General features: G+C 33.8%; 2 protein-coding genes across 5 annotated transcripts in view; one reads left to right on the top strand and one right to left on the bottom strand.

The window, feature by feature from the left end:
* The window catches only part of LOC137926153 (PR domain zinc finger protein 5-like), a 36,909-nt gene extending 22,921 nt beyond the window's left edge, over positions 1 to 13,988 (top strand). Inside the window, exons 5-6 of one of the 4 annotated variants that reach the window (XM_068769692.1) lie at positions 1,473 to 2,726; positions 5,650 to 5,707. In XM_068769692.1, the coding sequence (XP_068625793.1) occupies positions 1,473 to 2,707 (1,235 nt within the window). In that variant the 3' untranslated portion in view covers positions 2,708 to 2,726; positions 5,650 to 5,707. Of the gene's footprint in view, positions 1 to 1,472; positions 2,727 to 5,649; positions 7,086 to 12,809 lie in introns of those variants that run through there. The other 3 variants (XM_068769694.1, XM_068769695.1, XM_068769693.1) reach the window with 3 other exon arrangements.
* Positions 13,989 to 19,906: 5,918 nt separating this feature from the next.
* On the bottom strand, positions 19,907 to 25,339 carry LOC137926164 (protein TEX261). Its single transcript, XM_068769724.1, has 5 exons — positions 25,207 to 25,339; positions 23,478 to 23,557; positions 22,711 to 22,932; positions 21,311 to 21,422; positions 19,907 to 20,380 (listed from the first exon to the last, which is right to left on the bottom strand). Exons 1-5 carry the CDS (start codon positions 25,274 to 25,276, stop codon positions 20,262 to 20,264), a joined length of 603 nt encoding a protein of 200 aa, XP_068625825.1. The 5' UTR covers positions 25,277 to 25,339; the 3' UTR covers positions 19,907 to 20,261.
* Between the last annotated feature and the right edge of the window lie 1,240 nt (positions 25,340 to 26,579).

Genomic DNA, 26,579 nt, shown 5'->3' with positions numbered 1-26,579 from the left:
CAGTGCTTCTTGAAGCCTCTTCTTCGATATGCTGTGATTTTAACATAACTTTTTTTATTAGTTCACTTGACGGCATTTGTAAAGGATATTGGGTTGGATATCTATTGGAATCCTTTTATTATTATGTATAGTACTCGGCGATATATATTGCATATCGACCTTTGGAAAGAGACAATTGGCCAATTTCAGCTTCGTAAAGCAATAGCTTTGTTCCACACTACCTATGTGATGTTTTGTCAGACGTGCGACAGAGATAATGCTCTACGAAGCCGAATGTCTCTTTCCAAAGGTCGATGTGCAAATTTATCGACGGGTATTGTATATACTTATTAGATCGGCGAATAAAAAAATTTTTAGATGCGAATATAGGAATTGGGTCGCATTTCTTTAATCCGCGAATGGAGGTAGCGCGAATAAGGATCTTTTACTGTAGAACCTAGATAACGTATTTAAAGTCAGTTTTTAAGCTATATCTATTTTTGTTCACCTATGGTATCTGTCCGCCATGAGTCAAACTTAATGATCAATGGTGAAAGAAATATATCCTACTAAATTTCAAATCTCTAAGTCCTTATGGTTCCATGGATATTGGTAGATACGTTATATATGTGTGTATATATATATATATATCAAACATAACGAACAAAATGTTTATAAACAATCTTGTGCAAATTATACATTGTAAGGTATTTTTGATGAAAGTCAGAAAAATATCAACAGATAATGCTCAATCTACACAAATCAATCGAAAAATACATCAATTATTTATGAATCTGTTAAAACAAACTTTGATAGTACTTGTAAGCTATGAGAACTATGATTCCTAAAATACGTTTACTATATAAATTACTCGTAATTTTAACTATAGGATTAATAATATCTTTAATTATATGTAAAATATATAATTTCGATTGTAAAATAGAAAATATAGCTTATCAAACAGACTTGTATTTTATTTTATAAAATTTTCCGAAAGTACGAAAACTTTTCATTTTTTTTGTAACTACCCACAAAGCTTAAACATATATATATTAACGTAAATTTAAGAATCGGCAAACCGTACCCCAGAATTGGTTCGAGTACAAATGTACCTAGTGTACCATTATACCTGTTTATATGTCGCGGATAAATAAAATTTATCGACATAAAAAATCGATATTTATTGATCATATAAATAATTTATTTTTATACAATTAATCACTATTTTTTTATTGAAATCCCTCAATTCTTTCGGCGAATAACTCTCAGAGCAAATTATGTTGGAACAGCTAAAAACTGCTAAAAAAGTTTTTTACCTTTACCTATAAAAGTTACATCGCATGTTTTGATCACGGAATCTTGTATACATTTACTAATTTAAAAAAAAGGATGTATTAACAAAGTCGATTGCAAATTATTCAAGTACCGATGAAATGCTCAAAGATGAAATACAATAAAAATGTAAGTAAAGAAACGTAAAAATTTCTTTGCAGGTGCAAAAATGAGCACGGTCGAAGACAAATATAAGAAAACCGAAATGGCACGTAAGTTGTTAATAAAAAGGCGTAACGTTGAATACGTCCTGCAATATGGAAACGTTACGCCATTCATGTGGTACAAGGGTAGATATAGATGCTTCTATTGCTCTGAGCCTATGAAAGATCCTGACCTTTTGAGGGAGCACACCGCCAAAGTCCACCAGTTCGCTAATCTAGAACTAGTTGTCTATGATAGAACTAAAAACAACAGGAATAGGGATGCAGCAGTCAAAATAGACGTCACGGGGATCTCTTGCAAATTGTGCCAGAAGGAAGTCAACGACCTGGAACAACTGATCCATCATTTGATAATAGCTCATGATGCAGAATACGACGTCAGCGTACCAAACTGCTTGCTTCCTTTTAAACTTGATAAAGATCAACCGACTTGTCCAATTTGTGACATGAGGTTTGTCTTCTTTGAATATCTACTCCGACATGCAAATAAACACCATCTCTCACATGATTATATTTGTGATGTGTGCGGAACTAGTTTCCAAGGGGAGAATCATTTGAAAATGCACAACAGGTATTACCATAGAGAAGGTGGGTATACATGCGAGCACTGTGGTATCAGTTTGGCAACTCTGTCCAAAAAGATATTGCACGAGAAAAATGTCCATATGATCAATCTATCCACCTGCCCACATTGTCCCGAGACATTCAAGAGTCCGTACTTCAAGAAACTCCATCTAGCTAATGTTCACGGTGTAGAAGAGTTAAAAATCAAATGTCCTTACTGTCCAAAAGTGTATCCGCAAGAGAGTATTATGTCCCGTCACATGAGGCGTGTACATTTGAGACAGAAGAACGTGGAATGTGAAATATGTGGCGACAGATTCTTTGGACCGTACGACGTCAAACTGCACATGCTGAAACACAACGGCGATAAGAAATTTGTATGCGCTGTCTGCGGTAAGAGATTCTCAAAGAAGAATAATTTGAACACCCATTCTGTAATACACACGGGGAAGAGGAAGTTCACTTGTGCGGTATGCAGTAAGGATTTCGCAAATCAGCAGAATTTGAAAATGCACATGAAGACTAGACATCCGGAATGCGAGATAAACACTGATATGGAGCAATGCGTTGGGATCGTGGATGAACTGGACGATTCAGAAATAGTACAAATGGAATTCGTTAGAGATGAACTCGAAGGTGCAGAGTTAACTGGTGAATACGTTCATTGAAAAAGTTGATTTTAATCGTGTAAGAAAATCCCTTAATCTTTAGTTGCATTACTATATCGATAGTCGAAATAATGTATTTAACTCCGTCCATTCAGCCTTATTCACTTTATTTTCATAATGTAAAAATTGTAAACGTATTTATAAATGATATATCATACCAAACATAACCTGTGCTCTAGGCAAAACAGTTGGTGGTTGTAGCGCTTGACGCACGATCATTTTCTGATACATCGTAGCATTACCCACACATATAGGAGTGATTCTGTGAAGGCTTTCTCATCAGTCCATCTTAAAGTGGGGGGAGGGTCCTGTACTAAGTTCATGCCAAGAAACACATCTCGAACAATCGCAGAGTATCCAGTAGAACATAGTCATACTCCTAAAATTTGACAAGATGTTCCTTTTCCATTGCAACTCTTTTGGATATGAAAGCTTCTACTGCGACACGCTCTGAATACACAGTGTCACACTAAACACATCCTTAGTTATACCGCAGAGAGTAATATTCAAAGATGTCCTTGTTAAAGTAAATGCGCCAGATTTTGGTTGCAAGACAGGCGTTACCAAAGTTGATGATGTTTCTGAACTTGTTACACATGGTTTCAGAACGTAATGGAGTTTTCCCGTTTGCTTTTGTTAATCAATAGACGCAAGGCGTTCTTTGTTAAAATAAATACTAGAACTTCTCCGTCATCACTCATATGTTCAAAGAGAACATTGAATAGATCGTAGGTTTGTTCCCCGGGATAATTCACATTTTGTGTATTGATTATATGAGATTGCCACTGATCACAAACAAATTTCCAAAGGATGGGCAGCAGCATCATCTGCGTACATAATAAAGATTTACAATCGCCAACCCGCCTGGACTAGCGATTATGGTATATCCTCTCATAGATATCTTTGGGAGAAGCCTAAGTTTCGCGGCATCTAAAGGCTGAAACAATGATGACGATACTTGTGCCTTGGCTTCATGAACTACATCAGGTTCAGAAGACACATCATCAACTCTTACAACGAATTCGTTTGCAATGGTGTCGGAATAAACCAGAGATATAGGGTCCATGGCCAATTCCACCTGCAGGCCTATAGTCTATGCAGCAGAACATTCGAGGGTCTTCAACAGATGAAAGTGCATTTGAAGAAAAAAATGCACAACGTCGTTAATAAATTTTTCCCAACTTTGTATAGCCAAGATCGCCTTGAGTCTTAGTCTCTTCTATTATTGTTTTCATTTAACATAAATACGAATATGACCGTCTAAACTGGATAGTTGAAAAGGCAGCTGGCATATGTCCTCCCACAAAGTGCGAATACGACTAATCCTAGGCTAGGCCAGCTGTGGACGCCCTATGGCTGAAATCATGATGATAAAAGCGGAAAATGTCTCCACAAATTTAATCACTGCGAAAAGAAAACCTATGAATGCAACCGTTGTAAGTCGACGCTTGGTAGATCGAACCATCTCGGGGTTCATATAAAATTGTATACGGGAAAATTCCGTCTCGTATGGCGATGGTACAAGATCATGACACATTGAGATCAGAGGAAGTAACAGTGCCTCTCTTATGAATAAGTGAAGGTAGTTATTTTTTGTTGAACTACCCTCATATTTATCTTGGGAGTATTATTGAACAATTATCATCGCTCTGTAAATAAGCTGTTTATATTTTATTGTTGTTATTAAATACATCTTCTGTACATATTTTTGAACAAAAGAAACGAGATTTATAATTTCAAGGTGTTTTTTTTTTATTTTCTACGCTATGATATTTCTCTGGTCCTCATTTTTCTTGGTGATATATCTAATGAGACTTAAATTTTGAAGACAATATGCAAATAAAATGCTAAGAAAGACCTAAGTCCACGCGCGATGTCATCGGTATCAAAAGAAGGAATATATTTAATCCGGGCACTGTTATGCCGGCCTGTGTGATTCAGTGAATTTTAAAGAAATCAATTTTTCATTTTAAAAATGTAGATTGTTAATGAAAACCGCAATAAAATTATATTTTCTATATCTTTTATTTCGCAAACAAAAACATAAGGAAGCGTCTTGAGAAATCAATCAACCTTTTCATTCGAATAATATTTTATTTTCTGTTTCGAAAAACAGTTTAAAATACAATTTTACACATATACAACCTTTTTTCAGTGTAAGACAAATAATGCTTTTTAATAGTGGCATAGTGTTAAAGTTTCAAATTAAGGACAGAAGTGTATGAAGAGTTTTTAAAATAGTTTGAATAAAGCTTTTTTTTTATAGAACGCCCCTCAATGCCCCCTACTTGCACGCGGAACTTTGTAAGTTCAGTTATTAACTTACCTCACATAGTAAAAGGAATATTCCTACCAAATATCAAGTCACCTTATAGTTCCATAGATATCACGATTAGTCAATGTATGAGTGAAATCTCATATATAGTAAATCAACATATGTATAACAAGGAACGTCAGAGCTGGTGTAAACCATATCTTGCATAATGTTGTGTAAAAGCAAGAGGTCTAAAGATTGTCAGACCAGATTCGCAGCAAATGAAGGTCTCTTTCATTCTGCTTGAAAACGGGAAAGACGATATTATAGTAAAAAAAATCAAACAATAATAACATCACCTTCCGGCATTGAGAAACCTATGTAGGGAACTATTGTGCTAAAATCCATTACACCGATATCTTATTATGTGAAAGTAATATTTTCTTTAAATTTTTTCTATTATTAATTCTATGTCGCCTCATTGTAAAGGGTTCTAAAAAGCCAACTTAAAATTGCCTTTTTAAAAGTTTGTAAAAACTTGAATTTGAGCTTATGGGTAATAATCAAGCACAAAGTATTTGTCTCTGTGTTTTGCAGAAAATGTTTAAAAATATGAAAGAAACTCTGGCCACCTTCAGAAAACTGAAATTTTGATGACTCTTGTAAACAGAATGCGTTTTCCTTCCAGGAGAACCTAGAGGTGGTCAGAAAGCAACAAAACCGCTGCGGGACAGTACTGAGGTATTAGACTTCCAGGATGATGACATGGCGGTTACAACCACACAACCCAAAGTAACCTCCACACCGAGAGGCCGATTGAAGATAATGAGGAATAACGTCCTTCAGGTCCTGTTAAAGTCCACCGTAATGCCATTCCGCTGGCTAAAGAGTTCCTACAGGTGTTTCTATTGTTACGACATATTCCAGGAGTCTTCCGACTTAAAAGGCCACCAGCAAGTCCACGAAGGTGATGACGTAAAGGAACAAGCGATGAATAATTACTGGGAACAGGTGGTATACGTCGATATATCTAACATGGCGTGCAAACTCTGCCAAGAAAAGATAAATGATCTATACGACATGATAGATCATTTAGTGGATAAACATGGGGTCGGATACAACAAGGACATCGGCGTCTGCATGCTCGCGTTCAAGCTGGATAACTTCTCGGTGAACTGCCTCGCCTGTGGCGCTAGTTTCTATACTTTCGGACCTCTCTTGCACCACACGAACAAGGACCATAAAGGCATATCGGCGATTCTCTGTGAGGTCTGCGGTCAAAACTTCAAACACGCGAATCTCTTGAGATTGCACATGAAGTCGATTCATGAAAATAGTGGCGTTCTGTGCCCTGAATGCGGAGTCAAGTTCGAGACCAGGTCAAAACTGAAAACCCATCAGAAGAATCAACACGATTTGGAAAAAAGATACAAATGCTCTCTATGCCCACAGACGTTTCAAAGCCACTACAAGAGGTCAAGACACATGGCCGCCGAACACCAGAACAGACAGGAGGTGAAGTGTTTGCATTGTCCAAAGACATTCGTGTTCAGGAGTATGATGATGACACATCTCCGTGATACGCATCTCAAGGTCAGGAACCACATCTGCGGCGTGTGCGGATGGAAAGCTGCTAATAGCAACCGCTTGAAAAACCACATGTATAAGCACAGCGGTGAAAAAAATTTCAAATGCGATGCATGCAATAAGGCTTTCACCACGAAGAAAGTCATGAGAGCTCATTACGCAAGGATGCACAAAACGACCCAGCAACAGATAATATATGATAATCCATACGTTGGACCACAATGAAGGCGATATAACATTTTTATAGAAATAAAAACTTTTTGTGGGTAGTTCGAAAACTTAAATGGCATCTCAGTGATTTTTGAGTTTTGTCATTACAAGTTTAATTTAATTTCAAAATTTGTGGCTTTCGAAAATTAAGTTTTTCTATACTGATTTCAGTAATTTATAAATATAATTTAAAACATCCAGTGATCAATTCGCGATATTTATCTGTGCTGCAACTGAATTTTAATCACGACATATGCCTATATATGTTCAATAATGCTACGTATAAACATTATGTCTTATATGAGGTACATATATATATCTTCTAAAAGTAGGTAATGAAAATCCGGATGTGCTTATACGATAAGTAATAGAAAAAATTAAAAAATATTTGTAACAATTTTCAAGTTTTTAATTACGCACAAGGTCGTCTTACCGTCAGTACTATTTCATTCGTAAATGTCCACTGTTGGGCATAAGACTCTCCTATAATGGAAATTTCTGACCCGGTTTGAGGCAACCAACTTTCTGACAATATCTCATCTCACGAGCTCAATGTCTTTTTCTCTCGGCACGCTTTCTTAAGGCGTGGTACAAGTACAAGTCAAAGGTATGCCATTAACTTTTTTTGGTCCCCGCTATTGGGGACCTCTCCTTCCCCTATCTTGTGTGGGACAGGGACTTTTTATTTATTCCTATATTTTTTATATTATTCTCATTCTCCTCTCTCACGTATCATATTATCTGTCTACAATTTTCCAAGTCTTTCTCTTTCATTCCATTAGCCATACATCCATCCTCGACCACTACATTCTAGGTTTCCGGACACTTTTATTTATATCACATTTTACTCTTTTTTGCAACATTACATTTATTGTTCATACATTTAACACATATTTTCTTTATAAATATCATATTATATTATACTGTTTATTGCACTGTTTTTGGTACTACTTTATTTATTTTATTTCTATATTTTAGTGTTTGCTTCACTTTTTTATCCGTATTCAAGTCTATTTGAATCTATTTCTGTGTTTTATTTTTACCTATGGCATTTATCACCACCTTCCTGCAGTAGCTGAGGAAGCATTCTCTCTCCCCTTCGTCTTGCATGATGGCCGAGATATTCTTTTCCTCTATCTTTTTGCCCGGAATCTGCGCGCAGTCTTCCAAACTCCGGACAGTGGGCCACGGTCTGGCCCACGCCCGGTTCACAGAAGCACGAGGGGTCCTCCTTGAGCTTGAACCTGTGAAGGTACTCAGGGAACCCCCCGTGACTTGTGAAGAGCTGGGCCAAGACCGCATCCATCTCGATACCGGCGTATAATATCCTTGTCACTGAAGTCGTAGTACCTTCCATACATGTAATATGTTTACTTGTCAACCGAAATAGATATTTGATTTCATATATAACAAAACTTAAACTTTAACCAAGACTTGTTACTTCTTTAACAATGGCGAACTAATGACAGACCTGTAATAGGTTCGTATGCCATTAATTTACGTATCAATACTGACACGAAAATAAATTTTTGATTTAAATTTTAAAATAGCTCTATTCGATTAGACTTTGTATCGCCGATTATTTTAACAATATAAGCAGTAAGTTACCACCGACATGATACGCTGATCTGTTGAGAAGAGCCGTGAGAAATTCAACAGTTGCTCTTTTAAATGAAATTTAATCATTGTTGGTTGACATTATATCAACCATGTAAATGATTCAACTAATTTATTTCCATACATTTCGAACAACTAAACACTCTAGAATGCTATAATAAGATCTATTTAATAATATACTTTTAACTTTAGATCTAAAACTAAGAAAAAAGTCTGGGATATCTAAAAGATGACATACGTATCTCATAACTGCCAGACTTGGTGTACAAGGAAATAGCGATTCATTTTTATATACAGGATGATTGGTTACAAGTAAAAGCAATAAATATCTAAGGAAATGTAAAGTTCATTTGCTGCCAATTAATATAGGGTACATTTGATTCAAAAATCAATGGTTTCAGAAATAAATAACATAACGATAATGTAGTAAAATCGATATCAAAATTCAGATTGCTATTGAAATTAATTATTGTCTGCTATCTGTCTCTGCAGACTTTGTACTGCCAGAAGTTATTAGCCCTTCGCATTCCAATAGAGTTTCAGAGTGATCACCTTATACAGGGTGATTATAAGAAGAAGAACCTTTAAACACTTTTTGCTGGCGAATAAGCTATACATTCACCCTAAAATTTATTTAAATTTAACCAATCACCCTGTTTACAGATTATTTGGTAATGTGAGATAGAGACAAATATATTCGTTTCTTGTCATTTATGCATATAAATAATTTTACATTTATACGTTTTAAATATTACGTTGAAAGTACGATGAAAGTTAATGAAATAATAATAAATAGTAGGTAGTGGAGAAAAAATAATTTAAAATTCAAATATAAATCGAGGAGTTTTGATACAAAATGTGAAATAATATCTAAGAAGAAATTTTCCTTTCAGGCGTGACTACTGAAGGCAAGATATCGATGGTTAAATCTGAAATAAATAATGATTTAGATGAAGTTGAGACGACGGCGCGTTTTCGGAGATTGACAGGTTACACAGCGATGGAACGAAGAGCAATCATGAGATCCAACGTCACAAAGACATTGTTCAACTCCACGCTGAAACCGTTCAGATGGATCAGGAAATTCTACAAATGTTTCTTCTGTCAGGAAGTCTTCGAAACACCTAAAGAATGGAAAACTCATCAAACAAACCACAACATCAAAACAGATTTAGATGAAGCCTTGAAAAATCATTGGGAGTCAACCGTCAATGTAGATGTAACAGATATCGCTTGTGCACTATGCAGAGACTTTACTCCAGATATCGAAGAACTAACCAATCATCTGATAAATAAACATGACGTCAAAATCAATACAAATATAGATCGATATATAAATGGATTCAAATTCGACGATACACACGTCTATTGCGTTAAGTGTGATAGAAAATATGATACATTCAGTCATGTACTGGTTCACATGTATAGAGATCACAAGAAAAGCACAGATGTACTATGTGATATATGCGGACAGAACTACAGTAGTACATACTACCTTAGACTTCACATCCGTTCTGAACACAGTGGAGGAATGAAGTGCTCTCAGTGTAATGTGAAATTGCAGTACACGAAAATAAGGACGCATATGCAGAAGGTGCATGGAAAGAAGTACAAGTGCGCATCTTGTCTGGAGATGTTCGAGACGCAGTACAAACGGGCTCATCACACGATGACGGTGCATGGAGATAGAGAGATGGTGAGATGTCAGTCCTGTCCACGCACGTTCGTTTTCAAAAGCACGATGTTGAGACATTTCAGAGAAACTCATTTAAGGGAGAAGAATGAGGAGTGCAGTATATGTGGATGGAAATGCTTTGGCGTATATGCTCTCCAGAAGCATATGCTTAAACACAGTTCGGTCAGAGACATACATTGTCCGTCCTGCGATAAGACGTTTAAAACGAAGAAAACTATGAAGCAACATTATGTTAATATACATCAGAAAACATAGTTATTTAGGATTAACATTTGATTTCATAATTTAAGATTCGAATAAACAAGATATAAGAACTGATATAGTATCATTTGTCACTCAAACCGTTTTTGTGCGGTGGACAGGCACACGGTACCCGGCGATAAATATTGCACATCGACCTTTGGAAGGAGACAATCGGCTAATTTCGCCTTCGTAGAGCATTATCTCTGTCCCACACTATCTATGTGACGTTTTCTCAGTCGTGTGACAGACTACCATTGTATGTCTTTGTCCCTTAAAATCGACCTAAATGCAACGACTGCTGTCACTTTACTGACAGCGTTCGAATTTAAATCCACGTTTGAATTGAAATTCGAACGCGCAAGAAAGATAACAAAAAGCATTGCGGTCGCAGTGGCCAGTAATATGAAACGTTCTTACGTGACTTTCAACAACCAGTGAGGATAACAGGACTATTTCTTGTTGACATCATTCAAATCTGGTCTGATTAGTCCAGTTTTAGTTAATGTTTTGTCTCTATCTCTTGCAGAAATTATGAAAAAGTGGAAACGCAAAATATATACAGACTCGAATCTAGCTTCTGCTTTGAAGTCTATTGGAAAAGGTACGAGTGTTTACCAAGCATTACGTCAGATTCGTGTACCAGACACGACGTTAAAGAACAAAAGAGATGGAACATATTGCAATAATAACTGTGGTGTTCAACCAATATTAAATGTCAATGAAGAGAAACAAGTCGTAGATTGTATTTTTGATCTTGATAAATCTGGATTTCTAGTAACTAAACAACAATTAGATACAGTATCTGTGTTATTTCAAACGTATTTCACCCTTGGCTTATAGAAAATCAAGTGACTCTACCCGTAGCGTGATTTTTTAAACGGTTTTATTTAGTTCGACCCGTACGGAATTTGTTTATTTAGGTCAAAATTAGAAATTAAATTTTAAGCACCGTTGTCAGATTGATCTGAAATTTGGTACATACATTTAATTTAGACGACATAACAATATAATAAAATCAATAACATAAATCTTAGATGACCGCCGATACAAAATGGCGGATTACATATTTTTGCTTAACCCCCTCAATATGGGTATCAAATGAAAGGTCTACACTAGTAAAACCCGATGATTATGTCAAAATTTAAAATTCAAGATGGACGCCGTTCCAATATGGCGGACTAGGTACATATTTTTCTACAACCACCACAGTATGGGTATCAAAAAACCGTTTAACTTAAAAGTTTTTTAAATGTATTTATACACTGTCGCACTTCATACTTAATACATTTGACGAAATTTTGTAAGGAAATTGATATTGTGATAATATACCTACCTCCAAATACAACTCAACCTCACGCAGTATTCAAACCAATGGAAGAAACTTGGAGAGATATAATCCAAGATTTTAATGCAAATAACAATAGAAAGCTTACACGTACAGATTTTGCTAAAGAATTGCAAAAATGTTTTGAAATTTGTTTGAAACCAGAAACAATAATAAGCGGATTCAAACGCTGTGGGGTTTAGTTTTAGATTAACGGTGGTAGTTGTGTTTCGCATTGTTCACCGCACGCGCATATATCAGCGGGCTGGCGGGCGGTGCACTTCATTGCACGATTACTGCTGCATAGCAGAAGTAGCTATATATTAGTCCCTGTCTTACTTGTGTATCTATTTTACGAACTACGAAAACGTTTAACTGGAAATATATTGTTTTGAAAAACTACTCCGTACCAGAAATATATAAAATGTGTCAAGTTTTGCTTCGATTTTATTTAATGATATTATTATTTGGAGCAAAATTTCAACTTTGCTTGCAATTTAAACTGCACCAGCCTAGCGAGCGACAATTTTCTAGCATTCTGTCAGATTCATTGTTAACTTTTTTTTAGTATAGAAAAATTTCTTACCCAAACTTTCAATATATCCTGTCATTGAGAGAACAGGGGGGAGACATGTGTTGTTCCTACCCATTAAAACCCCTCGGTGGTTGCCCTCTGCGTGGGATGTGGGACTGTGATAACTTTTTATCACAATCCACTGCGCTATTCTTTTTTCTTTTATCGTTTATAGCGGAAGTATTTGAACTCTGTTTCACTTGATGCTAAGCGATGAGGTGGTCTACGATGATACATGCGTGCCTAGATGAAACCTATACATTTTTGAAGACTCCTAAACCGTAATTGGCTGTTCTATTTTGAATAGATCGTTCCAGAATATTCGTTGTTTACGCTTCAACAAAACCCTCGTGGTTATATCATGATGGTATGACACCACTTCGAACTATTGTCAACTACATAATCTCTGAATAAAGTTTAGGGTCACAACTATAAATACTCGTAAATACGAAACTTCCGTTTCTATAGATAAAAGCAGGCACCAAAACTGACTCAATTCAGGGTAGTAAGAGTTGGTTTAAACTTTCATTCAAGATGCTACCTTCAATTTAATTCATTGTTCATATTGGAACATTAATTTGAATTTCTATTTTACAGATGAACCATCGTTCAATCCAATGTTACTAATAGATGACCGTCTAGCAGAGAAGAGAAGGAAGGACGAGCTGGCGAAACTTCTCGCGATAATTCTAGAATATTCTACCATAATGCCGTTTAGATGGTGCGGCAACAAATATATGTGCTTTTACTGCTGCCGTGACTTTATAGATAGCTTGAAACTAAAACAACACACGAGGGAAGAACATAAAGGAGCCAAGTTGAGGAAGCTTATCCGGAGTATCGTGGGTCAGACTAGAATTAAGTTAGATATTTCTGAAATTGCATGTATTAAGTGTCCAAAAGCAATGGAAACATTGGAAGACTTCTTAATCCACGTTGCGGATGGTCATGATATGTGGGTAGATAGAGAAATTAGTAGAGACCTCCTATGTTTTAGATTATCTGACGAGGGCATGTCGTGTATCGATTGCGGAGCACAGTTTCGATTCTTTGGTCCTCTATTAGCCCACGTTCACAAGTATCATAATAAAGCGAGTACGTTCCTCTGCGAGATCTGTGGCCAGGGCTTCGTGGCGAAAGCGAACGTAGACAGCCACGTGAAAAACGTACATTCAAACACAAGCTCTCATTGCGATAAATGCGATAAAACCTTCTCATCTAATTATGCACTATCCAACCACTATATGAAGGTTCATAGATCGGACAAATTGAGATGTCCGAAGTGTCCAGAAATATTAGCAAGTAGATATTTGAAGAAGCGACATCTAGCTTTGGTTCATGACGTTAAAAGTTCTCAATTTGCCTGTGAACTTTGTTCGAAGGTTTTCACGACTAAAAGTGCACTAGTTCAGCATACGTCAAGGGTTCATTTGAAGGAAAAGTCGGTGGGATGTGAGATATGCGGATTTAAAGTCTTTAGTAAGGAATTGCTGAAGCGGCATATGGTGAAACATGATGATACCAGGCCGTACCAATGTGAATACTGCAAGAAGAGCTTTCAGAGAAAGAAGACTCTGGAGTATCATAGAAGAATACATACAAATGATAAACGATACGCATGTTCTGAATGCGGCAAGGCTTTTGTACAGGTTACTAGTTTAAAATTGCATTTGAGGGTGCATCATTCTATTGCGAAAGAGGGATCTCAGTGATTTTACAGACTATTAGTTGGTAGGCGCCACACTAGATAGACTGATTGCATAGCGAAGGTCGGTGGATGCAAGACGTTGCGTTGCTATATCGGTCAGCGAGGACTGGTCGTGATGATCTTCAAGAGAGAGAATGATGAAGTCATTGTCAGATGATGAACTGTTATTGAACCAAATTTCATTATGACGACGAGAAAATGTAGACATAATGATGTTTCAGCATGAACATAGCTGGTGTTACCGAAAAAGATGTACCGCGCTTTATATATACTCGTGGCCGCTCTGTTCCGTTAGTTCACCATCACGCTCGCGGCGGCGCTCATGCTCTTGAGGTGATTGTTAATACAGACCACAACAAAATGGTTGGATTGGTTTTTTGTTGTCACTTACAACATCCTTAATAAAATGATGTAGCAATTAATTTCTATGATTTATTATCACTTAAAAATCCTTTACATTACAATACGACATTTTTACAAGTTTTTGTTCAACCAACTTCTTAAATAACAGGCAGTGTAAAACTAATATCATAATTTGAACCGGCAGCCATATTTAAAAGTGTAAAATTGATGACATTACTATACATCGACTAAAATATACATCATAAATGTCAACGCGCAGTGACAATTGGCGCCATTTGTAAAAGTTAAGTCACGTTCACATTATGACATTACTTTTGCGCCACCTATTATAATAAAAAAATAATTTAGAGACATATGAAAGTGTATTATAATACCGTACACAGTTGCCTACAAGAATTACAAAATAATGAAGCCTGGAGAATGAACAAGCCTATTTTAATTTCTAATGCTATGTATTTCACAAATTTTCTTAAATTTAGTGACATTCTCGCTGCCGTAGTTCGTGTGTAACATTCACAAACTAACATTCCATACGACGAATTACCATGGGCTGTTAAACTACGTACGGGGATTCCCCAAATGATGACAGATGGGTAAATGACCAAAGAAAATGATCGTGACATTACAAAGCTACTTCTCTCCTTAGAAAGAAGTGTTTGGACCGTATTCGCTCCATAAAATCTACGTGAGAGACAGACTCTCAAAATACTTTTTCAAGAACACCCATAAATGTTAACATGACAAGCGTAATTATCTCTTCACTCAACTGTTTCGAAGTCCATATTTATTATCGGTAAATAATATATAAATTTAGAAACAACAGTTATTTTTTATTTTTAACCTTTATCACAACTATATTTCGAAGTCAACAAATATTTTTCAGAGAGGCCTATGCAATACAGTGGTCGTCTATGGGCTGAAAAGTCGACCTAATTATTACTGGCTGTTTATTATCGTCACAAAAAAATCATAACTTCAACAAATTCAAAATGTTATTTTGGCACAAAATTTCTGAAAATATATATAAGAATCGTGTACCGGAAGATATTTGTAGTTCTATTTTTTAAATATTATTTTTAAACTGGCCAGGTCCAAAACCACTTTCACAAACGTCACTCTCATATACGTCATCCGATACGTTTATATTTGTCAAACTATGAATGTCGTTGCAATTGTGTGCATGGAAGAGCTAGTCACTTGAGGTATGTGAGTGATGGCGCGGTAGACAAGACGCACATGTGATATTTAAGAACAGACGGCTTAATGTTTGTCTACCTCCCTGTCTTACCGCATGCAGTGACTATACTGCATGCGGTAAGGAACTGGCTAAAGGATAGGTCCCCTCAAAGATCGCTGATCTTGCGCCGCCCGCATCTAGCAGTTTCCCGTGATCTTAACTAGGTCGATGGTCCACCTAGCGTGGTCTTACCCAGGCTCCTGGTCTCGAGAATCTTTCATTCTCAACAGCCATTGGTCTTACGCGCGATGTGCCTAACCATTGTCATTTTCGTGGAGAAATTCTTCGAGTTACGTCGGTAACTTTGGTTCTACGGATCTTCTCACACTATAATCACCGCCAATGTATGTTACCTTTTAGATAAGGGAAGGCATGATAGACAACACGCACACGAGACATTTAAAAACAGACGGCTTGATCTTCGGCTCCTCCGTTCTGCCGCTAACATACCTCATGCGATGATTATAGTGTAAGTTCAAGTACCAGCCCTTTTAATATGGGGGAGGGCGCGATTGACAAGATGCACACGAGATACTTGTGAACAGATGGCTTGACATTTGTCCATGTCATTAGTCCTGCCGCATATATATCATAATAACAGAATTATTGTGCTAATAATTCTTACTATCAAATCTTTTCTGGTGAATCAAAAAAAATCATTTGTAACATGCTAATGTTACATGCGTTCGGCACTTAATATCGAGTGAAAACCAGTTTTCGATTTTTTTATAAAAATAGGTAAAATAAAACTACAATTGTGAACACAGTTACTTTATACATCACATTTACAAAATTAAATTAATACACTATTTACAAACGGGACGTGCTATCAGGAGTATTTATTAAGATATGATATATATTTACAATTATTTAATGTTAGAGTATCATATATTTCATATGTTACATTTTCTAGGAAACAAAACCATATATAGTATCCGATAAGATAGAATTATTTTTGCATATTGAATTTTGAGTCGAAAGGATAAATGTTTTGACATACTTTCAAAATTCAAATTTAGCACATAAATTTATATCTTCTACATATATTTTAACTTATTATCTTTATCATTTGAAAAACATATATAAATGAAAAATTGAGAATATGTTTATTTTAGTATCATACAATGACAATGGCATAAAACGAGTAATCTTTTTTATTAATTTTAAATTAATTATTTCAAGTAGGTAACACGCTTACAGGCTTTAATGAAACATATATATATATATATATATTTATATATATATATATCACACATACAGCCTATTATATATATATATATATATATATATATATAAATGCTGAAAGTTAGGTTACCTTTGCTTTCTTTTTTATTTTAGACGACCTTTTATTACACATTTTATTTGTAATTTATTTATTTAATTAATAAAATAGTAATAAGTCGCCTGTAGTATTATTAATAAGTAATTGATTAATTACCGACTGCTAAGATAAGAAAATTATTGAAGGTCTAATATTACGGTTGAAAATATAGTTTGATAGAAGAAGGGTGAAAATTTAGGGTTGTATGTATTTTTCATGCCAAATGCAATAACAATAAATATTAAAAATTTTGAAAAAATATTTTTTTTTGACGGGCCACCCTTATAACTTAGGAGAAAACCCTTATAACTAGAAATTTCATAAAAATCGGTCAAGCCGTTTCAGAGGGGTATATATATTTTTATATACATATAGTCTACCATCACACAGAAGTTAAATGTACGACGAGAAGAAGCGACAAAAACTCGACAATTGCTCATAAATGCCAATAACATTACAATAATTTTATTACAAGATGTCAGGAAGCCATGTCCCAATTAATATTTACCATTCATATTCTTTAATGAATTAATTATCTGTATGTGATTATATCTCTTTACTCCACGAACTACGAAGCAATAAATAATACAATACTAACAGGTAATTTTAAAAACAGAATTCTTTGCAACTTTAAATATATATTTACAATGTACGTACATATATTAATTAAAAAACAAAGAAAAGAATATTTTTATTTCATTTTCCTTTACCACAATAGTAGGTAGAACAGTGGACAGAAACTAAGGTCTAGAAGTATTATCAAATCGTGGCAATAAATAAAAGAAATATCATAAAAAATTTGAGGTCATGCAGAATTATAATTTTTAAGGACTTTTCTTCACAAACATCTCATATATTCGTCCACCCTCAATAATTACAACCTGATCTTGGAACAAATAATGAGGTTTTACAACATATTGCGACTGTAAAATACGTATATGATTGTTCAGTATGAATATATATGTAAATTAATGTAAACCAATTCATATTTAATACAATAATTAATTTGTAGTTATTTTTTTTGCATTTTAAAACAAAATTTTATCAATATTTCCTTAATTTTTTTTATGCATAAAGTATAAATCCAAAAACAGACAAGACATTCGGACTCTGTAGTAAAAATTTAAAATATTATCTATGGTAACTAAGAGTTAACAAGATGGCGTCGATAAAAATAATCAGCTGTTCTAAATTAAAAATATTTAAATTTTATTACAAAATTTTCAAACCTGGACGAGTCATTAAAACTGTACTTAACATGTAAAATATAATCTATTTCAGCCAACAAAATGGCTTCAATCAGAGCAACAAGAATAACATTAAAAATGTTAATTTAATTTTTAAAGAAATTAATTTTATTGAGACTGTAATGCAAAATTATGATATAATCTGTGGTAGCCAAAAATTAACAAGATGGCGGCGATAAAAGCTATCGGCTGTTCTAAATTGTCATCAAAAATATTAATTATATTTGCCTTATTTCTAAAAGTTAGACGAGTAACACTCTGGGAAAAAGTAAAATATAATCTATAGTAGACAATAATTTAACAAAATAGCGTCGATTAGTGTAATTGTTGTAAATTAACACTTAATATTTTAAATAAAACGTATGAAATTTTTTTAAAACGTAGGCAAGAATCTGTAGTGAAAATTAAAATATAATCTGTGTTAGCCAATATAGATATTAAGATGGCGTCGATGAAAGATATTAGCTGTTCTAAAATAACAGATAATGTATGATGTATTTCTGATATTATAATAATAATAAAATTAAAATAATAATAAAATTACGTTGTCTTTTATTTGACTAGCAAATCTTATTAAGAAATAGCCTATATATACATGTATATATGTACAGTTAGGCGATTCTATGACAATGTTTAAGCAATGACATTTCAAGAGAGTTGAAAATAACATATATTTACCTCCTATAATAAACGATGAAAGAAAAAATCTTATGATGTCTAAATTTACAACGAATTATAAAAACAGATATAGTTGTCCGTCCTTTTAGGAGGACCAACAACATAGGCAAAGCCGCGGGCTGTCACTGGGCTATCGTGGCAATGTTTGGTGGAGGCCTATACCTTACAGCCTTGTCTCTTGGCTGACATAATGATTAATATAGATACACTTTGACAATTCATCAATAAATATATTTCGAAAAATTTTTACTTATCACTGTACAGACATATGGCGCTATTAGTCGAAAGTCTTTGTTACCGATATATTGAGTGGAAATTGATTAACAAATAAGAATCAAAGAAGTGACATTTATTCTCATGTCCCATAAATAAACGTCAGGTCGAAATCAGCTGACGAACAGGTAGGAGGTAAACCCCGAAAATAAATTAAAGAAATCTGTTACGTATCTTCAAGATATTGTAGTTGGATGTAGTAATATTTTTGAGTACATGGTTTGAAATGTAGCGGAAATTTCTTTTAAAATTACTCCATAGTGATACCGAATGTTGTCTGTCGATGTGATGAAAATTAAAAGGTTTTTAAGCTTAAAATTAATTTGCTATAATTGCCATTAAATAGGATAGCTATTATTTTAAAATTAGAAACAATATTTTTTTATTAAAATATTTCGTCCTGTCGTTAATTTATGGGAATATTTTTACATGAAGTTTTTCAGATTTCAGAAAATTGAATAATGTAATACTTGGATATATTTGGAAATAATATCGAATCTAATTTTGTCCGCAGAAACAATACCAAACTGACTCTTTGTAGATACATGAATTCGACCTGCCATTTTATGAAATTAAGTTATTTTACTATTATATTTGAATTATATTTAATCAAATAAATTTATAAATTTCATTATAGTATGTAAGATATCATTATTCGCTAAATGTTTACTGGCTACTATCATCAGAGCGTATATATACGCGCGTGAAACAAATATTTAAGCAATAACAACATACTGCCTAACAGTAAAAGGTCACACAGACGAACACTGACATAACTGTTATATTGCAATGATTTGTTATTTTGCTTCTTCATATTCGTAAATAAATTTATTTATGAACAAAAAGGAGAGAAACAAAATGGCTATATACAAACCATAATTCAGTATTACAATAACATACAAAATTATTTATAAATAATCCTGAAATATGACTTTTATTACAAAATTTAAACCAGAATAAAAAAAATTTGTAGGTCTTTTTAATATTTAGGTTAGGTTTACATAACCTGCAAATATGTTAATACTGCCTTATGTTACTTTGGTTTTGTAATAGTGGCCAAAATTCTTGGTTCCATTTGGCTGTATGGTACACTATGCCTTTGCCTTTCCAATTATTACATTAGAGAAATGATATACGTCATTATGACAAATGTGATCAAAACCGTATAAACCCGTTTTATAACCCTTCTCAGTCCATAAGAGATCCAATGAGTAGGCTGTCTTCAAAACGCCTTCTTACTTCGCTGAGGAAGAATTGAATCCTTGGCTAAGGTGAAGAAGGACAGTAGGCTGTATGGCTTCGATTTCGGTGACAAATAGTCCGTGACTACGTTGTTGTCACCTGAAACAATAAGTTTTTTTTTATTCTATCCACTAAAATCACTTTAAAATTGATTTCACAGATTCTATGAATCAAACTAAATACAGTTTTTAATGTTATATATGCCGGCTGCATACAGGATGATCGATCATAGGTGTAAAATCTTTAACGAGGTAAATTCAGCTCACTTGTCATAATTTAATTGATATATACCCTTGAAAATAGAAAGAAAAAAAATTTTCAAAAATTCGGATTACATAATAAAATTAATTATTATTTACTATCTGTTCCTGCAAACTTTGTACTGCTATATGTTATTGACCTGTCGCATTTCAATAGAAAAAATAAATTAATGTAACATATTTCAGTATGATTACTCTATACAAGGTGATTGTAAATTGGTGTTAAAACTTCAAATCTTTTGGTAGTCTAGGAGTAGCTAATTGTAAATTAGCTATGCATTCACCTCTTTTAATCATTCTGTTTTGTAGAACAACAACAACTTTACATTACTTTTGAAATACCAACCCTGAAATATCTCACTATGGTAACATTTTTTATGTCATTTGTAAATCTCATGCCAATTTTCTTCATCATCATCATCATTAACCTTTTAATCGGAAGATATCTACAGCTGGACATAGGCGTCTCCTTCAAGGTCTTCTGTCCACCTTGCGGATGGATGTCATATGCTGCGCTTGCCGGTTCGTGTTCTTCACTCCAAAACCTTAAAACCAGTGGCAATAGGTTCTGCGCGCTATAAGGCCCCGCCTACTGCCACTTATAATAACTAATCTACTGGACTATACCAGTTACATTCATTCTTCTATTGATCTCCTTACTCCTGATGAGCTGGCCAATATAGTATCAATATAACAGAAGAAGAAACAATTAAATTTCATCCAATGGTGGGTTTAGGATGCTTTAGCAACAAAATAAATAAATATTTACCCAACAAATGTTGTTTTTCTCCGGTAACTGGCAACACATAATCATTGGCAGATAATGATATGAACAAAGCAAACGGCACCGTCCATAGACACAGCGTGAAGTATGCCAATACCTGTAAATATAAACAATGTATGATAAATATTGTTCAATTATTTTTAATCTTTTGTATAATGGCTAACTGGCTAAAGAGTATGTTGGATTTGTTCACAAAATGTAAATTATTTATTTTTTCTTCCAAATCGATTTCATAACCTTTATGGTTATCCCTGTTTGATACAATTCACTTTTGCCAACGCTTTTTTCAGTCCTATAAACAGTCGGAATGGTGTTTTTCTGGTACAGCCTTAAAGAACTCCGATCGTGTCAAAATAAGGTCCAAACATTGGCTTTATGAGTTTGCTGAGACCCAGAAGTCGCACGAAGCCAAATGAGGCGTATACGGTGTTTACTCAACGATATGTGTAGAGTTTTTGATACTTTTTGCCAAAAAATTGAGTAATTTGGGAACCAATTAAAACTTGTAACTCGGAGATAATTAAACCTTTGACAGACTTGGAAAAATTTATGGATAGTCCTGGCAACCTGAGCTAAATAATTGTCTGCCCTCATAACACCTGGGAGTTTAAAATGACAATTTCACCTTACTTTTTGGTCGCAGTAGTATATTGGTGTCAAAATAATGAGTAGACAGTTATATAAATGTTATAGAAAAAAAGTTAAAAACATTATAAAATAACTTATCATCACCGGATTCAGCCATAGGATGTCCTTAGCTTATTTTCTATGAAGTCATTTACAGTGTAACAACTGTTAGCACATGAGCATTCTTTGTCAAGTTTTTTAAATATAGCAATGGAAGAATTCTATATTATCTGTTATTATATTTTAAAAGATTAAAAGGCCATAAAAAGATTTAGTCAATAAAATAGATTCTTAGATACACAAAATTAGTTTTAGCTTCTGGTATTTAGATTACATATATCACATATCCTGAAAAAATTGCAATGTTTTATGTACATACAATACATTTTCATTCACATACTGAACAACAACTAGCACATCTCGCTGTTCTTAATACAAATTTTAAATAAATTCTACTTGTATTCATTATTATATATTATACTATAGATTTCACGTTTCTCTACTTTAAAATAGGTTTTAGGCTAGGCGTCCTCTGCGTCCTGCCACCGCAAACACACGGGCTCTATTACATCTTATTAATTAAAGACTTTACAAATAAAATGTGTCGATATGTTTTCAATACTTTTTTGACAACCCTCCATTGCCATCTGTCATAAATGAGTGCCTAAACTTAAAAAAAAAGAAAACAAAAGTAACCTAACATTCAGCCAATTGTCATAAAAATTTTTAAAAACCATTTACAATAAATATGTACTTACCTCTGAAAATGGATAGAAGGCTAACCCAAAGTACCTAAATGCCACATAATGGTGCGATATCAGATTGAGTATGGCGAGTATAAAAGCGTAACCAGTCGGTCTGACCACAGGAAAGTCTTTGAGCAGCAGACCGTGCAGGAATTGCTGCACAAGCCCCATGGAATTGAGAATAAGCGGCAACTCTTCAAATATTAGTAGACCAATATGAATACCGGCTGTGATCTGAAACATTTAGATTGGACTCTAATATCTACACTTGTATATGTTATTTGATTGTTTACATTGGAAAAAACTACTGGATTATTTATAAAATATGTACATTGGCTCATTTTCTTAAACTTTCTTCTCTTAAACCTGAAGTTCCCAACTTACAAATTGACCTTCCTGATCCTATCTCAGAGTTTCATTCATCACACCACATCTTCCCGGCACCGCAGACCTGATCACAGCTATGACTCCACCCATGACACAATACACTTATGCAAGCATACAAGACTCTAAATCCATGAAGCATATAGTTCAAAAACTGTGTGAGTGATCCAAGATAGGATCCATATATCTCCTTGGCATACTTACATACAACACTACATCTCATTCAATTTGTCTCCATTCAATTTGCATCGGGTTATTTGGCTATTCATAAAGTTTTCAAACTCTTCTAATGAAGCTGCAAAGGCCTTCTAGTCAGCAGCAATATAGTCAACAGAAACAATACATTTCACAGATTCGAAAATACTATAACACAATAATAAATATTGTTAACTTACAATAACCATCCATGTGATTATATTCTTTGCCATGACAGTGTACTCTTCAACCAGCTCTGCCAAATAATAAAGTCCGGCACCTGAAAATTATATATTCTGTGTTAGACGGAATGAAATTCTTGTCATCCTTACATATCCAGGATCCATTTATTAAATACCTCGGCTACAAGTTGATTAGGGTTAATCACAAGCAACCTTAGAATAAAAGCTTGAATTTCTTAAAAACGAGAATCCTCCACAACGGTCATATTATTTATGACATAAACCATAACCATTGTAACCTTCAGAATTTTAAATAGAATTTTCACATCACCATATAATTGATAATATCAATGTGGTCCTTATAATTACACATTTGAACATATTATAGCTAACAAGGTCATTTATAGTGCTTGGAGCCGACAACATAGGTTGAATGTTTAAGAAGGCCTCCTCGCAATGCATTAGCATTTACCTTCATTGATCAGACTCCCAAGTGAATTTATATACATGCTGTTCAAAATATGTATAAAAGAATAAAATTAAAAAACAATCTTTATGGTTATAGTATATATAAGTGAGACCTAAGCCCAGTAGTAGACATCATATGGCGGAATAGATGATGAAGGTAAGTGAAGACAAGTGATTTCCTCAATTACCCATTCAACCATTGTAGAATAATACAAGCAATAGTGTGAACATACACAATTGTCAGCTTGGGACACAAAAGTCAAACTGTCTGTTTTCCAATGTCTCATGTATATCTTGTCGATCACACCTCCCATTGCTCACAGACCTTAACTGGTGTCTGTTATTTGCACACACTATAAGCATATAGGTTTAATCTGTTAATGATAACCAAACAACATAGAGAATGGAATTACTTAAAAACTCTCAAGTGATGCTTATTGGTGTGTCCGCTCAAGCCAATATCTTAATTCAAGGACCCATGTCCCTTGACATTCATAGTTATTTTCAAATAAGGCACCTAAGGACATGATAACTCCACAATTTCAGCATCATTATGTCAGCTGACGCCCACTGCAAGGCATTAGCCTTGTCCAAATGCTTCCCATGACCTTGATAATCATCTATTAGTGTCTACTAGCTTATGGTTCCTGCTTAAGAATCTTTCAACCCCAATGGCCATCAATAGTAAGAGCCAAGTTTTCCTCCAGCTGCCACTTCCAACAAGCAATAAAGAACAAAGGATTCATCATGTTAGACCTTGTAAAATTAAGCATGCCTCTTAAAAGCAAAGAAGGACTATAAAACACTATAAAAATATATTCACAGATCTACAACAGGATTACAGATGCAAATTTATCTTATCTGTTTGGAAATAATCAAATAGGTATCTAGAAACACATTAAAACTCAATTTGAAATTCTTGGTCACATTATATTTAAATTTTAATCATCTTTTACATGTATTTATCTTAATATATATAAATAGTCTCAGTTCACATGAGTATTCATTATGTATTTTAAAGTAAGACCAATTATTTTGATAAAACACCTATAAGTGATCGGAATTGGATCAACATATTGTACGCAAATATAACTAATATATTCGCACGTAACGGTCTAAAAAGTCTTTGATGCAATATAGATGCGATTTTATGTATGTATATCGTATTTAAAACATTAACTTTCTTTTTTTTTCATTTTCAATAAGACGTATTAAATGAAAACAAATAATAAATAATTTATTCTAATATATTTTTGAAGTAATTAATCTAAATACTTACCAATAGCCAATGTTGCAAAAACCAATTGAAGTATGAGCGAAAAAATACTAAGCATATAGAAGAAAAACATTTTTATTTATTTAATTTGCTTATTTCCAATTGTTATGATTGTTTCAATTATAGGTTATACGCGTTGTCATGTCAGTGTCAAAACTGAATTCATCAATGTAAGACGCAGAATGCTGTAAGCGAAACATTGCAAGAATATCGATATATTACACATCATTGTATTTTTATTTTAAATGAGATGTTAATCGTAAATTTAATTGTTTTGTAATTTTAAGTAATAATGATTTTTGTGCAAAACCAATAATACGTATTTTAATAACGCTAAATATTTTATTACTTTAATTCTAGGAATATCGATTTTAAAAACAAAACGTACAACAGGTGTAATTAATGTTTGAATATTTTTTTTTTGTACAAAATCGAAATAAATGTCACTACTCTTGTTTATCGTCACTGGTAGTGTAAGATAATTCATTCTGTTTCATTTGACCTTCTTTTCATTGCCGCCGGGGGTCTGGCACTCGTAGTTTCATTGTCCCAAAAAATATAGTTTTCCTGTTTTTTACTTCTAAATGAAATGACGAGAGTATGGTGGATCCCGATGACCAATAAATATGGACCATAAATGTTGCTATAGTATCTTTTATGAGTTAGTTATTATAAGTTTTAAAAAAGTTTTAAAACGTTTAATAATGAATGACTTTAAACGGGAGTGATTTTCTTATCCATAAACAGTGGAGCGAAACTAATTATACGTATTATAATTATTCTCGGCGCACAAATGGATAAGTTACCGAAAAAACAAATTGCAATAAATTGTCTTTTTGATAGCAGTACCTTACATCAAAAGAATGTCATACCTTGAGTGAATATATGTAAATATTATATATGTATATAAATATGAAGGGATTAAGTACAATTAAGTCCATATTGTAGGGATTCATGTATATCTTATTGATAGTATTTTTGGTTTAGAGTCGATATTATTTATGTTACTATTACCTTTTTGTTACCTAATCTCTACAAATGTTTATAAATCTTTATCCATTGCCGATGAGTATCATTTCCGTACTATTTACAAAATACGTCCGTTTTTTAACCGTAGGATTTGATTAGTGATGTACTTTACATTACGTTTTCTTTGTGGACAGCTATTATTTTTTCGTTTCAGACAAGCGTATTTTTTTTAGATATGCTGTCTAATTTTATTTTATTATTTACAACGCTTTGGATTCTTTTATCTTTTAAAAATCTTTTTATTAAATATTTTTTTCTGTTTTGATAACATGTATGGTGAGTTTTAACCCTTATTATAGTTATAAGCAAAGTTAAAGTTTTGTTTTTTTTTGTTTTAATTCCCCTTG

The sequence above is a fragment of the Battus philenor genome, unplaced genomic scaffold, assembly GCF_028537555.1.
Source record: "Battus philenor isolate CCGP_79_NKW_IND1 unplaced genomic scaffold, ilBatPhil1.0.hap1 SCAF_29, whole genome shotgun sequence".
NCBI classification, from domain to species: domain Eukaryota; kingdom Metazoa; phylum Arthropoda; class Insecta; order Lepidoptera; family Papilionidae; genus Battus; species Battus philenor.
This window is presented reverse-complemented; position numbering and strand designations above follow the sequence as displayed.

Bases quoted from the DNA above. Each gene is read 5' to 3' on its own strand.
- LOC137926164 (XM_068769724.1), bottom strand. From the start codon at position 25,276: ATGTTTTTCTTCTATATGCTTAGTATTTTTTCGCTCATACTTCAATTG. The intron at 21,423-22,710 runs GTAAGTACATAT...TTATATTTACAG, and splicing joins CCTTCTATCCATTTTCAGAG to GTATTGGCATACTTCACGCT. The intron at 20,381-21,310 runs GTAAATATTTAT...TTATTGTTTCAG, and splicing joins AGAAAAACAACATTTGTTGG to GTGACAACAACGTAGTCACG.